Raw genomic sequence first — 16217 nt, forward strand, 5'->3', positions numbered from 1 at the left:
CTCTTTCAGAGGTACTCTCAGAGAGTGGCTGTCTCACACCGGCATTTGCTGACATCGAGTATTGCCATCGTGGGTTATTTCTTCCAAAATGGAGAACCTTGCACTTTTTAACATTAAACTTGAGCCTCCATATCTTGGCCCATTTGCCAAAGCTGTCAAGATCTGACTGTATTGAGGTCACACCTTGCTGAGTTCCGACAGGACCAATGAGCTTCAAGTCATCGGAGTACAGGCTAAGCTTGCTTGTAACGGTTCTTGGAGCGTCATTAATATATACATTGAAGAGTGTAGGTCCCAAAACTGTTCCTTGAGGAACCCCGCTTAAGACCTCAGCTATTTTAGAGTAGTAAGCTCAGCCACCTTCACCAAAAACTCTGACCTGCTGCTTTCTTCTCTTTAGGAAAGACGTGATCCAGTCCACCACTCCCTCTTGAATTCCAATTGCCTTCAGTTTCAAATGAAGCCTTCAATGGCAGACTTTATCGAAGGCTTTAGCAAAGTCTAGCAAGACCATATCCACTGGGAGACCTTGATCAAGGAGCTCAGTTATGTAATTATACGAGTCAATCAGATTGGTTTCGACTGATCTGCCTGGTCGGAAACCATGTTGTTGTTTTGATAGAAGGTTATTTGTGATCAAATGTCTAAGAATGGCAGTGTTGACAATACCTTCTAGGATTTTCCCAACAGCAGATGTAATACTGATTGGCCGATAACTGCAAGCTTTGCTCTTGTCTCCTCCTTTATGTATTGGCGAGATATGGGCTACTTTCCAGTCCATTGGTATGACTTTAGTGTCAATAGATTTCTGGAAGAGTCTTTAGAGGGGCATTGCTAGTTGGGAATGAGCTTCCTTTAAGAGTTGTGGATGTATGCCATCTGGCCCAACAGACTTATTTGGATTAAGCTTTTTAAGCCAAGATTTAAGCTCAGCCTGATCCACTCTTAAGGGTAACATTTGAGTGGTGATCTTGTAGCATGGTGGGGTTGGCAGAGGGGCTTTGTCTGCGGGTGTGAAGACTGATGTAAACTGGTGGTTCAAGGCATCAGCAATTTCTTGGGGGTTGTTTGACTGGGCTCCATTACAAACCAGCTCCGAAACCGTGTGTCTACCAGGCTTATGTGCTGAGGCATATTTCCAGAACTTCTTGGGATTGGTTTTTGAGGTTGCTGCGATGGCCTCCTCGTATTTCTCTATCAGTTCTCTGGACAGGGCTCAAACTTTGTTCCTTGAGGCTTTGAACTTTACCAGGTAGTCCGTTCTGTGGGGGTCCTGATTTATGAGCTTTGACAGTTTCTTCTTCTTGTTCCTTGCACTTTTCATTTCTCTGGTCATAAAGGGAAGAGTTTTTGGTTTTTATCTCCACGTGGTAGTTGTATTTCTACTGACGGTGTCTAACAACATATTTTTCATTTTCTCCCACGTGTCCTCTACATCCATTGTTTCAACAAATGACCAATTGCACTGACAGAGTTCACGCCTGATTTGATTGTAGTTTGTATACACATGTCTGGTTAGATTCGATGTCTGTGGGTACAATCGAAATCGGCATTTTATAGCTATGTGATCACTATTTCCAAATGGGGGTTGCGATTCTATATCAATGAGTGACTCAGGATCATTTACCAAAACGAGATCAAGAAGTGAAGGATTCTGTCCCTCTCGATATCTGGTCGGGAATGTCACTGCCTGGAACAGCGAGTGTGCTTCTAAGCAGTCAAGAAAAGACCGCGTAACCGCGTTACTCGTGTGGCCATACCCCTCAGTCCACTCAATCATAGGTAAGTTAAAGTCGCCAACTATGACTAGATTCTTACACTTTCGAGCAGCACCATCAATAGACCAGCATATAGCCGAGAGTGAGTTCTCCAGACTTGTCGAGGTGGGACTTCTGTAAAAACAACCAAGTATAACGGGACCCCCAGGTAGGTTAATAGATATCAAAATTTGTTCTACACTTGGCTCATATTCTGACTTAATATCAATAGTGCCTACCTGAATCGTTTCTTGTACATATATGGCTATTCCTCTGCCACCATCCATCAATAAGTTTGTCATCAGTCTGTATCCGGAAATCTGTATCTGGGATTCTATCAGGGGTAGGGAGGTTTGCTTTGGTTTAATCTCACAGAACGCATAAATATCAGCCTCATTTGCGGAGAGGACACATCTGACCTCCTGAAATTTCAAGGTTAGGCAATCAACATTGCTAAACCCCACACTAAGTCCAGTAATTTTCTTGCAATGGCTGTTGCCTGCATCTGTACTAAGTCCATAAGAAGACATAGAAGTCTCTGGGTTTGCATCACTATAATTATCACTTGTATACACTGTACTTCGAAAATCACTACCATCTAACTGACTATTTACATAAGTTACTTCACTTGGTATATCATCTAGAGTTCCATTGCAGCCGGCGGGACTGCACGAGTCGGCACGTTTTTTGGAACTATAGCGTTGCCTCGGATAACCAAATTGGTTTCGCCTTGTGCTCGTCTAGCCTGCAACTCCTCGTATAACTTTGCTATTTTCTCGCGGTCAGTCTTTGAGACATCATTACGGAACTGGATCGTATCTGACCCTTTTCTTTCATAAGACTTTTGAAGGATTTGTTTCTTAGTCTTAAAATCAGGGACCGAGAACATTATAGGAACAGGCTTGTTTCCGGTGTTGGTGGTTGCAGCTTGTCCTTGGGTTTGCAGATTACTTAGACGACGGACATTTGAGATGCTCACGTTTGGCAGCCCATAATCACTCGCAAGGTATCTCTTGATGTACAGTTCATCACTTGTCTGAGGGGGGACACCAAAGACGACACTATTAAGCTTTTGGTGCTGCCGGTCCCTGTCGTCTGCAATCATGTGTCTAACTTTAGTTTCAAGCTGCACCTCAAGATCATTTTTCAATGTCCGAATCTCCGACTCGACCAATCTCTGAACTGCTGCCTGGTCAAATGAGGTGCACTGTTCGATAGTAGCCAACTGACTTTCAACACCACTAAAGCGGTTATCAATATCAGTGGTTAGCTGGTCTCTTAGTTCGGCAAACGCTTCTTTCACTGCATCGTTAACTTTAGTGTCCAGTTCCTTTACAGTACTAAGAGCAGACCGGAATGGTTCGAGATTCTTATCCATAATCTTCTGAATATCGTTCAAAGATGCCCCACTCGCCACTTGAGGGTTACTTTTGCAAAGTGGGCATTTCCACTCACAGCCAACTCGTCGTGTCATTTTAGTCAGTAGAGAGTACTCTGCCTCTGACATTTCTAGACAGTCAATACATATCCAGAGGCTACAGCCATCACAGTTCATAGCACATGAATCCTCATGCAAGTCCTCATCACATGTCGCACGCTTATTGGTCCCTTTTTTTGGGCTCTCGCGATGTCTCTTTAGCGGCATTGTGCTGGCAACGCTGTTCTAACTTGTTTTGAGTCGGCAACACTGCTTCACGCAAGCTAGATATTTATGATGGTTAAAATGTCCAGAAATACTTTGATGGTGAGTTTAACTTTTAAATTAAACTTAGTCTATCCTTGAATGTCACTTTTTGATGGAGTAGGCTCACTTTGTCCGTGTTAATTTTTCACTATTTAAGAGATGTATTGATAGGTGTCTGCCATGTTTGACATCACTATCATCTTCATCTGCTGGGTCAATGGGGTGAGGCCTGGCTTCTTGAATTCAATGTTGCCAAGTGCCATATCATTCACTTTGGCAAATTGTTCCTAGCTGCAATTTAAGGTAATAAATTCTATAGTACTATATTATTCAGTATGTTTTGTAGCTCCATATTACCTTAAACTGCAGCTTGGAGCAAATCCAAGCATTTTCTATCCTTCTAATGCTCTGTTATGACTGTACTTCCCATGTACTAGATTTGATGATCATGAAATCTCCAGATGACATAGTAGTCCTTAAGATGCTGCCACCTCTAGGTAAAAGTACCCATGTAGTTATGTCTTTATCACTGAATGTAAGTACAGTGGTGAACTCTGGTTCTAAATTTTATTATGATTACAACAAGGGTTGTTATGATGAAATTCAAGACTTTATCTGTTCTGTTTCTATTGCTGGGGAGCTTTGGTCTCAAAATGCAGATGTGGATGTTGCTTTTGAATTTATCTGAGAGGTTATAAAAGAAGCATGTGATAGGTTCATTCCATGTTATTACAAAAAGAAGGTTCAAGAAAAAGAAGATGACTGCCGAAATTTGTACTTGATGCTATTAGTGATAAAAATAAACAATGGATATGGTATATGTTGGAAAAAACAACAACAAAGACTTGTGGTGTGTGTATGAAAGGGCTTGGAATTGTGCCACTTGATCCCTGCAAGTTAAGCAGGAATCACTTGAATTGTTAATCATTACTAACATTTGAGGGTGTCCAAAGAAGTTTAGGAAGTATGTTAAAAGAAACAAGGCTGATTCCTCAACTGATTTGTGCATTTTTGGTGACCCAGCTACTAGTGAATTAATAAGCAATGATCAGGAATAGTCTGATGTGTTTAATCAGGTGTTTTTGTCAGTTTTTGTAAATCTGAATGACATTCAAGCATGCAGTCCATCCCATTTTATTGAATTTTTTTCAACAGATAAAATGCCCTTTAATGACTCTGATATTTCTTCAGAGCAGGTTTTAAAAATTCTCCATGGCCTTTCTGTTAATAAAGCTCCTGATATAGAGCCACATGTTCAGCTGAACCTCTTGTGTTTCTGTGTAGCTGTTTTCTATTGAGTGGTAAATGCCTGCTAGCATGGAAAAAAGCAGTTGTAAAGCCACTCCATAAAGGAGGATATAAGTTCCAATTTGCAAATTATTGTCTGATTTTAAACACCTCAATTTCTTTGAGAGTTCTTGAAAGGATTATTGTATATTAGATGCAGGATTACTTCAAGTAAAATAAATTATGGCATCCATCATAGCATGATTTCAGAAAAAAAAACCAGTCATGGAATATGGAGTTGCTAGAAGCTATAAAAGATTTCTAAAATAGGGCTGATTTTGGTTTGAAGTTTGATTGCTTTTACATTGACTTTAGGAAAGCATTTGACAAAGTTTCGGTTAGTTTGTTGCTTGAAAAATGTGAAAAGTATAAGCTAGGCAGTAGAACTTTAGTATGGATTACAGATTACTTATCTGGCTGTTCCCAGCAAGTTATAGTTGGTAGTGCACTTTCAAGTGAGAGCCTAATTTTGAGTGGTGTGCCACAAGGCAACTGTTTTGGCCTAGTGTTGATTTTTCAATGATTTGCCTCAAGTATTTTGTCACTATACTGTCAAACTGTTTGCAGACAATATAAAACTGTATGAAAGTGTCACCTCCCCAGTAGATGTTGCCCTTATTCAAGAGGATCTGAATGCCCCAAAGGATTGATGTAAATCAAACTCTGGGTTTGTAAACCATCAAAAATGTTATGTACTTCATTACTTTTCAAAAAGTTGACTTATCATAATTTTCTTGGTGATACACTTGTTTCATATGTGGATTCAGTAAAAGAATTGGGTATTTACTTTGATAATGATAACCAGTTAAAGTTTCATAAGCATGTATCAATAATTATTGCAAAATGCTAATTATAGTCTGGTTTGAATTAAGAGAAGTTTCAGGAAATGTAACCTTCAAACTTTTTTGACACTATACAAAACAATAGTACATTCAGTGGTAGAACATTGTTCCTAGTTATGGTATCTCACATGAAAATGTGATGCAGCAAATTGAAAAGGTTCAACATTGGCCATCAAATTTTGTACCATATTTGAGTCATTTACCATATCAACATTGACTGCAATGTTTGGGCTTGAACCTGTAGTCCCTGTAGTTTTGATGGGACAAGATTGACCTGATAAATCCATTCTGTATTATGAAGGGTGTTTATAATGTGGACTGGGCTGATTTCTTCAAGCTTAGTCATTACTCAGCCACTTAACAAAACTTGGTTAAACTGTATCAGCTGCAAGTGCACAAGAGAATAGGTCAATGTAGCTTTATTAACCAAGCAAAAAAAAAAATTGGAATAGTTTACCTGATACTGTAGTTTCTGCGCAAACGGTGCAAACATTTAAGAGTGCTCTTGTTGAAACTGAGTTTTATGGAAAACAGTTTCTGTAATATAGTTGTTGCATAGTTGTTTTTTATTGAAGAATATTTTATTCATTGTAGTGTTGCTGTTTTGAGCTGTTATTTCTTGTGTTTGTATTGTGACAAGCCTATGGCTTTCTCCTGTATTGAATAAAATAAATCAATTCTTTTTCTCCTAATTTAGTTTTGTTTTTGTGTGTGTCTTATAATTATTAATTTTCATCATGGTTGAACTCAATTCTGCCTTTCATGCTTGTACAGTATATATATAATAGATTTAAAGCCATGATTCCCATCATGGTAATATTTTAGTGGATCATGGGCAGAATATGCATCATTTTGCTGTCTCTACTTTAGAGCCTTAATTAAAAAAAAAATATACATTTTTCTTTTGAATGATGTCACATTCAATTGCCTTTACAGAGCAAAAAAGATACAGGATAGTGTTGCAATGAAGTTATGCATTGAATAAAAGTTGTTGTATTTGACAGTATTTTTAATTAGTATAAAATATTCTTAGAGGACAACCCTAAAAAATTTACCTAATTAATGGTCTTTTAAGCTTCCTTCAGGTGAATAAGCTAAATTTAAAATTTTGAATAACACAATTCAAATATTTTGAGGGGGTGGGCATCAGGATATTAGAAATGTCTAGGTGGGCTAGTTGATTTATTGTGTGTTGACAACTAAAAAGAATATGTTGGTGCTGACTGATTTTTGGATTATACATCCTACAGAACATGGTGAGTAGCATAAACATATTATTTTTTGACCATTCATGATCTGCAAAAAAAACTCATTATGTTTCAGTAAAAGCTGGGCCAATTGACTTAATTCTCTGACAATTTAATAGAAGATAGCCTCTAGTCTCTCAGGGCATCATAGTGTGCAAAAATAACTTGTATTTTATTATCATTTTAAATATTTTTCTTTTATTTAATGTTATATTTATTTGAATATATCTTTTCCTTATTTTGAGTTCTTTTCTTCATATTGATACATGATATTTAATTTAAGTATCTATGTTGAAGAAATAACAGTTTCTGAGGTGCACCTGTCATAATTTCAATTTGTATTTGGTTCTTAAAGGCTCATAATTGCACTAAAGAGCTCATATTGATTACAAGATATGTAGAGGGAGAACTGAAAATTTATATATAGCCTAGGACTATGTACTGGTTTTAGAAGGGGTAGGGGGCATTGGTGGATCCAAGGGAGGCACCCCCCTAGCATAGTCTAAAGTAGTGTGATTTACTTAATTAACGTAAGCCCCCCCCCCCCCTAAAAAATCCTGGATCTGCCCTTGGTAAGGGGTTGCAATGCAGATAAACTAGAAGCAACTGTAAAAATCTAATAAACATACATTTTTGAATGCTGTAAAGTAAGAATTTTTTAGAATAATTTCAAGCCATATGTCCTTTTTGCTTATGACTGAAATGAAATTAAAATATATGATGACAGGTAAAACTTTTGATTAAGACAACAAGACACTGTATTTATTAAAGGTTTTACTCCTTTTGTATATTCTCATTTTATTTTTAAAATGTAACATTCCACATAAAAATGTAATAATGAGTCAATTTCATTTAAGAAGATATTATTAGTGAACCATCTACTAGCACTGCCAAGAAACTACAGAAACTTCAGTCCTGCCAAGAGATGTAAACAAAAATTATACTCTGGTAATATTTTGCAGGCTGATGAGTGCAAGTGTAAATACATTTTGCTGGTAACAACAACTTTACTTCATTATTTTATTCTTTATTGGCATGAGGTTTTATCCTCATCCTTGTTGTTTGCTGTGAAAGGTTGAAGCTTTAAATTTGGCAATTTAAGATGTTTATGCTTTTTCTGTTCTCTGAGTTAAAACCATTGAAGAATCAAATATTTTGAAAGCTTTATTAAAAATCATTATATTCAAAATCTTTGTTCAAAGTCTTTTCTACAGTAAGTCAGCCTGTTCTTGGAAAAAAGAAACCTGTTATGTCTTTATATAACTATTATGCTGAATTGGACTGTTTTGAATAAATTAATGACTTGACAATCTATTCTGAAGTAATTAAGTGCTAACAGCACCAACATCAGTGAAGGAAGTAAGTTTCGATTCTTATACATCCAATTAACAAAAGAATGTTCAGTATTTCTTTTACTCCATCCAGTGGGGTAAATTTACACTGATGCTGTCTAGTTGGGAGACTAATGGGATACACTGAAAAGGACTATTTTGTTATAGAGATTATATTGGTACAGCTGTTCTGCTCCTATAACAATAAAATGAAGATAAACTAGATTCAGCTTGATCAAGGAATCATAGGTCCTGTTGAAAAACTTCTTCCAGACATTGGAGAGTATTGGCCTTGGTTTATGGTAAGAAATCAGCTATGCACTCAACTTTCTTCTATAATTGCTTAAGATCACCTCTTTTGTATTCTAATTATTTAAGCTGAATCGTAAGTTTTTTTTGGTGGATAGAAAACAGTATATGGCAAATATACTTGCAAACATGTGTGCTTATTGTGTTTAATCTTTTTTAGAATAATGTCCATTCATTATAAATTCAAATCACAAGTTGAACATGACACCGTGTTCTTTGATGGACTACACATCTCTGTTGGTGATGCCAAAAAGGCAATAATCTCTCAGAAGAAGCTGGGGAAAATAACAGATTTTGACTTGCAGCTGACAAATGCTCAAACAAGAGAAGGTTAGTTGCATACTTTGTTGCTTTTGAATTGCTGAATGCAATTGTTCTTAAACTTGCTTCTTCTTCTTTAAATGGCAAGCCTTCTGGAGTCCACTTCAGTCTCTTTTTGGCTTCACGACGATTTTCAATCTACAGGGGATGATGGGTCAGGAATAAGTCTTGCTACCATCTGTGTGAACTACTTGCAGATATTGTTATGTCTTAGGAAATCGAAAATACTTTTGTATAGATGTCTTTTGGTGTTAGCTGGTAGGTTTTAGAGCAGCAACACGTTCATGTCAGGCTGGAGCTTTGCCTCACAGAAGATTCTCCTAATGTTGATTACTTCTTGCTGGATGCATTGACATTCAAAAATCAGGTATATCAAGGATTCTGGAAATGAGTTGCAAAATCTCCAATATGGATTGGTTCGTTTGTGCCAAATAAATTCCTCTTTCCTCAGGATCATAGAGTTGCTTTTGATTCTATAATAAAGAATGTTATCTGCCTGTGATGGAAATAAGGATGGAATGGGTATTTTTGTTTTTGAAGGAACTTCTTCTCAGTATGTCTCTGAAGGTCTGGCCCTTCAAATTGGGATTAATTGGATTATTCAAGGATCTACTAGCTAGCTGGTCTGCTGCCTCATTATATTTGATGCATTGGTGGCTGGGGATATGGTGGAACTTGACTTCAATAAGGCCATTTTGGAGACTGATTAATTGATCTCTGATTGTCCTCAGGTCTGTATCCTTAGCACTCCAATGGATATTATCAATGAGCTGAAGGGCACCTTTGGAGTCTGAGAGCAATACTAATCTTTTGGAAGCTGGTGGATTAATATTGATGACTTTCAAAGCCTTTTTTATTGCTAATAGCTCTGCAGTGAGGATGGAAGTATTGTCAGGTATTCTTGTTTTATATTCAGTGCATAACTTGGGATAACAGATGCAGAGCCGCATTTGCTGCCTTTAACCAAGCCATTAGTGGAGATTTGGAGAGAATCTGGATACAAAGTGGTCATTTCCTCATGAAAAAGTATCTGTATTTGGATTGGCAGGTAATTTGTCTTTAGCAAGGGTATCAACTCTAGTTGTTGGAGGTGACATTTGATATCCTGGGTGGGGGGGATAAAATGACTGAAATTGGGTGAGTCAAGTTTCTAAGATGGGACAAGCTTGTTAAATGTTTTCCATGACCTTATAGATGTCAAACTATGGGAAATATCATCTTGGGCAAAAGTGAGCTTAAAAATATCATGTTCATGACCAATAGCTTGTATCTTGCTGTAATATTTGATGATCAGCATATTCTGTCTTTTTAAAATAGAGGGCACTAAAACGAGGTCGAGGCCAAAGGCCTTGACCAAGTCCGTTGATTTTGAATTTAGTTAAGTGTTTCACTTTGTTAGAGGGGCACTGAGCATGAAGCCCTAGAGCAATTTTGCCAGCCATATTTTGGATTGTTTCTAATTTGGCAAGATTAGTCTTACTACATTCTCTATATACTTCAATGGCATACTCAATCTTTGAACAATTACACCTTTTTAAAAATCAAAGACTATATTTTGGGATTTAGCCCACTTTGACCCTACCAGGCACTTAAGGATGAGTAACCTTTGCATACACGAATTTTTTACGCAGTTGATTTGATTTTGCCAAGTCAGTCTTAGATCCAGGTATATTCCTAAAAATTTAGGGGCTACAGTATATTCTTTTTCCACATTATTGACAAACAATTTTGGTGGCATGACAGACTTTTTGTTGTGGAATATGATTGCATTTGTCTTAGACTAGGAGATAGGTAGGGAAAATGCAGCAGAAAAAGTTACTAAGTTAATACTATTGGCAATAATATTTACCTCTACCTGCTGAGCAAAGAAACTAAGTCATCTGCAAATTTAAGCTTGCTCTTCTATTCAAGATCGAAAATTGAAAGTATTCATATTCCTTTTCAAATTATTCTACCTAGATTAAAAAAAAAAAAAACTGTCAGTATCTATATTAAAAAAGGCTGATAGCAAAAAATTAATTCAACTAGAAAATTTAAAATTAAAAAATCTGGAAAACTATGACCCCCACCTTTTGGTGAATTGATGCTGTTGTATTCTGACATAGAAGTTGTTATTTGACTTTATAGTTCTTAAGTGGTCAGTAGAGTAAATATCAGCTTTTTAATTGTATAAATGACTGATAATATATTGAATGTGTAGTATATATTGAATGTGTAGGTAATATATTGAATGCGTAGCTGATATTTCCCTCCACTTACTTCAGAAAGAAGTACTTTTTCTGATCATTTAGATAGTGCTCCTGATTTTTGGCTTCATCTTTCATAGCTTAATGTAATGTTGTCTTCAGTTCATTCTGTAATATCTTGATGAACCCCCTTCCCCCATTTGGCTTTTAATCTTCTGTCCATGGCCTTATTTCATAGGTACATATGACCTAAGCATAACTGGAAATCTAAAACATACAGTGAAAGTTCTTGTAAGAGGAGGGAGGGGGGGGGGGGCTAATCACTCCTTTAAACAAATATGTTCTATTTATTGATTAGCTAATTTGTTTATTTATTCATTTTGCAGTGCACCAAGATGATGCAGCATTGATTCCCAAGAATACATCACTCGTTGTATCAAGGATACCTTTACCTGCTGGTACAAAGAAAATATGGTAAGTGAAGGCAATTATAACAGTTTAAATATTGGAAAAGATGTAAATAATTATAGAACATCGAAGAATTATTAAAGCACACTGAAGAGTAGACTAATTTTTGGTAAAATTTATTATGTAGTCAAACTATCCACAGCAGAAACAACACAAAATATCTACACTTCATTTTTTTATAAATATTTTTTTTTGTCTTTTCAGTTACTTTAGGCATGCTCAAAGTTTATGATCTTTTAAAACCTAGTTACCAGCCCATCTGAATTAGCAAAGTAAAAAACTTGTTACTAACAAGAACAATAAGAGAATGCTCACTATTGCTTGAGAACACTGGTTTTTCTGTGTAGCATTAATTTGAGGTTGAATTTTTGGGGGATAAGTTTTTTTTATTCTTAGCATAGTTAAAAAGCTCCATCACTGAAATTTAAATGAATTTCTTTTTTCTGATGTATCTTGATCATGCTTTGAAGTTGTTTTGATAGAAGTGAAAATGTCCACAGTTATAACTAGGCATGTTCTAATTTTTTTGATTAAATATTAATAAGTTAAGCATAAATTTTGTTGTATTAATAAACCAGGTATTGCCTTAATTTGCAATAGGATGATCCTGTAGTCACCAGTCAGTGAAGATTAGTGTGCTGACTGATCAGGCGAGTCCCAAACTAATCGCCAGGGCTTGTTGCATCATTTTTGTCTACTGATGATTTGAATGCCTCAATGCTGGCAGAGGAGACTGTTTCCTGGTCTGACAAATTCTATAGACTCACCACCTGATTAGAAAAGAATTTGCTACATAGCCTTGTGTTGGCATGCTTCTTGAAAAGTTTTGATCCTGTCCTCTTGTCCTCAATCTGGTTGAAAGACATACGGGATAAGTTTTTTGTGGTTGAGTATCTTGAATGCCATAATCATATCCCCTCTCTTTTGTTGATAAGTCAGTGAGGGTAAATTCAATATTTTAAGCTGGGAAGGATAGGGAATGTTACAGAAACCTCAGACACTTTTAGTTTTATGCCTCTGAACTGATTCTGGAGTTTCTTGGTCAGATATATTAATCAAGTTGCCAATGCACATGCCAAACTCTAGCTTAGGCCAAATTAAACCTTTGTAGAGCTTTGAAGCAACTGAGGGTGAAACAACTGCTGAAAGTTCTCTTAAATATACAAAGAGTCTGACTAGCCTTTGCTGCAACAGTTTCAGCATGCAAATTAAACTTAGGCTGTTCATCAACTAATAGACCCAGGTCATGTTCAGTATGACTACTGACAATAGGTTGTCTTGTTTTGTCCATTAGCTCAATTGAGTACTGGTGTCTTGAGTTTTTATTACTAAAGTGGATAACCTTGCATTTTTCGACATTGAACTTCAGCTTCCAAGTACCTGCCCAGCAAGTAAATGAGTCCAAGTCTGCTTGAATGGTTTCTATTTTTTCTGAACTCTCATAACAACCAATTTCTTTTGAATTATCTGCATAAAGGCTTATTTTTATTCTTGATGTTACAAGGTGCATCATTAATGAAAATATCAAATAAAGTTGGGCCCAGGACTGTGCCTTGAGGTACTTGACTTCTCACTTCTGCAGCATCAGAGAGAATGATAGTCCATTTTCCCCAAACACTTTAACTGCTTGTTTTCTATTACTAAGGAAAAGCATCACCCAGTCAATAGTTTCTGTATTAATACCATTAGCTTCAAGCTTAATATGCAGTCACCTGTGACGCACCTTACCAAATGCTTTTGCAAAGTCTAGCAAAATCATGTCAACCGGGGAACCCTTGTCTATAAGTTCGGTGACATATTCATATGCATCTATAAGCTTGGTCTTAACTGATCTAGCAGAAGGGAAACCATGCTGGCACAGGGACAACACCTTATTTTGAGTCGGATGTTGAATGACTGCAGAGTTGACTTATGCTCTCAAGTATTTTTCCCACAGCAGAGGTGATACTGATTGATCTGTAGTTAACAGCCTCATCCCTGTTACCTTTGTGCACTGGGGTGATATGTGCTAGCTTTTATTCTGCAGGTATAAACTTTAAATATTGAGACTTCTGGAAAAGCTGGGTAAAAGGAAGAGACAGTCCAGCATATGCTTCTTTTAGAAGTTGAGGGTAAATGCCATCTGGAGCAACTGACTTATTTGGGGTCAGGTTTTTTAGACGGACTTTAAGGTCAACTCTACTGATAGCAATAGGTGGCATTACACTTATGATGTCACACTTGGGGCAATCTGGTAGTGGAGCACTGTCAACAGGTGTGAAGATAGAGGTAAATTGATGATTAAGGGAATTCGCTATAGCTTGGGGATCATCAATTTTTCATCCATTATGTGCCAGCTGGGTAACTGAATGTCGTCCAGTCTTTTTATTGCTGAGATAGCCATAATCGGTGAGAGCAAGTAAATGCTATGGAGCCTTTGCTTTTCGTATAGCCTGTAAAGCAAAGGAGCTACTGCCATGGAACTGTTCATTTTAGGTTCTTCTTCTTCTTATTATTAAAAAGGTTGGGTTTTAATTTTGTCATTTCAAAAACTTCATGATATATGACATTGATAAATAAAATTATTCTTTCAATCTAATACTCCTGATTATGTTCTTTTGTTGTTTTTTAGTTAACATTCATTGCAAAAATGATTTTGGACCAGGTTACCAAACAGTCTTGGTGCCTACAGTTTTCTAATGTTTGATATATTTACTCTGTTTTGTATGCTTTTACCTCCCCTATACAAAAGGTCTTGCAAACATCCTTGGTTACAGCCTAAACCTTCTCTAGGTTGAGGGCCTGTTGACTGATTTAAAAAAAAATAGAGCAATGAATTATTTTGTAATATATTTTGAGGAAGAAAGCAACAATGTATGGAAATAAATTGCATAAATAGGTTACACTTTTTAACTCTGTGCTTGAAATCCCAATTTCATTCTTATAGTTCCTTGCCTATTAGCGCCTTATTGGGATATAAATTACTAGTCTATTCATTCAAACAAATCAGACAATGGTCTCTTTGAGCAAACCGCATAGTTTTCTAAAAGCAAAAATAAATTCTGTAAAATCATCAAAAGGGTATAAGCATTAATAAACACTCAGTATATGCAAGAAGAGGGGGGGGGGGTCTGGAACCAGCCTTTCTGAATTACTAAGATTTATGCAACTGTTAGAGATGTATCATAGGCTTCTGGTAAATAGTTCGACCTCCAGGAAATTTGGACTAATATATGCTTAAAATTGCACCTTCTTTGCATCTGCAGAAGAACATCTACTTAAGTTAGCTTGAGAATGAATATATAAAAAGGCTATATAATAAGCTTCTGGGAATGACATGACCCACCGGGCTCCATGGAGCAAGGGTCCTAAATTATGTAAATGTTCCATTTGTCTTGGTAGGCTTTAGTAGAAAAGTATAAACTGTGCCAATATATACTGTAATAATATTGGATCAAAATAATTATAACCCTATTCACTCCAGGAGAAAGGGCCTCAAATTCTGCAGAGGGTCTATTTTTTCACCTACGTTTTTGTAGGAAAGATTAGTATGCTGCACCTTATTTGAACCACAGATGTATAGGAATTTTCGATACCGATGTGTTGACACGCTCACAGGGCTCCCTAGTCCATACAGCAGCCAAAAGAAGTCCCTTAAAAAGTTTCTTTTCTGTTTTTCTTCTTTGTCATCCAAGGAGTAGACCACGACACTTGATCTTCAGCAGTAGTTTGACTGAGAGGGCTCCATCAGTTCTAGCCAGAAGGAACAAGCTGGTCTTGGAGTATTTTTGATCAGTCAAGACCAAAAGGAGCTGCCAGACTATTAATGTTCTCAACTAGCCTTTGGCAGAAGGAACTACTGGCTTCCAATGTTTTAAAACTAAAATTTGTTCTCCTGTTGGGTTGAAAGCAATAAGAAGTGTGCCCTAGGCCAAGGAGGTCTCAAAGCACAGGTATTTTTCGCCAAAAGGGAAGGGTAGATTTTCCCAAAAGAGCGTAAGTGCGCAAAAAATGATTTATACCTAACTGGCATGAAACTTTCAGGGTATTCACCCTTGGCCAAGGGAATCTAAAGAACAAAAAAAATTTAATAATTTTAGTCCATAAAATGGGCCTTATTCTGTACAAACGAAGCTAAACGTCAAGCTAATGCGATTCGAGGCGTTATTCGACGGTAAATAAAAAGAGATTGATGAGTAGTTGAAAGTACATAGCCTTGTGGCTCCTCAGCTAAATTGTTTCGAAGTTTAAAAAATAGAGTTTGGCAAATCCTGGAATAGTTCCAATTTAGGCTTCCACCCCATTCTGGGCTTCCAAGCAATCTAAGTCATCAATTAAACAAGCTGTGGATGATCTGGTGGCGTGATGCAAGAATGAGTTGATTCGAAACTATGGATTGACCTGGTGGGTATCAGGAAGGGGAGGGGGTACGCTGCACCTTGAAAAAATTGGAGTATGAAAATATTTTTAATCTGCAGGACTGGAGAACCAAGATTAGCCATTGGCTTCTTCAGCCCCGCCTACTCTACTGCCCGCTTTCACTTAAAGGTCTGATTTTGTACCTTGTTTGAATCAGAAACAACAGGATTTTTAATTTTTTCCCATTTGGCTTGAAACTTAGAGGGCAAGTACCTTGGACCAGTGGGACAAGAGAATGATGATTGACTGGGCTGTGTGTCCCTAATTTGACCTACGTATGGAAGCATTGTGTTCTACTCGAAGCGTGTCAAGCTAGACGAGGAAGAGGTCAGGTTTTTAGAGGCATAATCTACTTTCAGTCCACATCCAGTTTCTACTGGAAAGTAC

At 37.0% G+C, this 16217-nt stretch overlaps 1 protein-coding gene across 3 annotated transcripts in view; it reads left to right on the forward strand.

The window, feature by feature from the left end:
- Window positions 1–16217, forward strand: part of LOC148942191 (uncharacterized) — a 131422-nt gene that overhangs the window by 10526 nt on the left and 104679 nt on the right. Inside the window, exons 1-3 of one of the 3 annotated variants that reach the window (XM_089103461.1) lie at window positions 8337–8450; window positions 8618–8787; window positions 11351–11438. In XM_089103461.1, the coding sequence (XP_088959587.1) occupies window positions 8622–8787; window positions 11351–11438 (254 nt within the window). In that variant the 5' untranslated portion in view covers window positions 8337–8450; window positions 8618–8621. Of the gene's footprint in view, window positions 1–8336; window positions 8451–8617; window positions 8788–11350; window positions 11439–16217 lie in introns of those variants that run through there. The other 2 variants (XM_089103460.1, XM_089103462.1) reach the window with 2 other exon arrangements.

The sequence above is a fragment of the Artemia sp. Qi Xiang Cuo genome, chromosome 17, assembly GCF_049724085.1.
Source record: "Artemia sp. Qi Xiang Cuo chromosome 17, ASM4972408v1, whole genome shotgun sequence".
In the NCBI taxonomy this organism is placed as follows: domain Eukaryota; kingdom Metazoa; phylum Arthropoda; class Branchiopoda; order Anostraca; family Artemiidae; genus Artemia; species Artemia sp. Qi Xiang Cuo.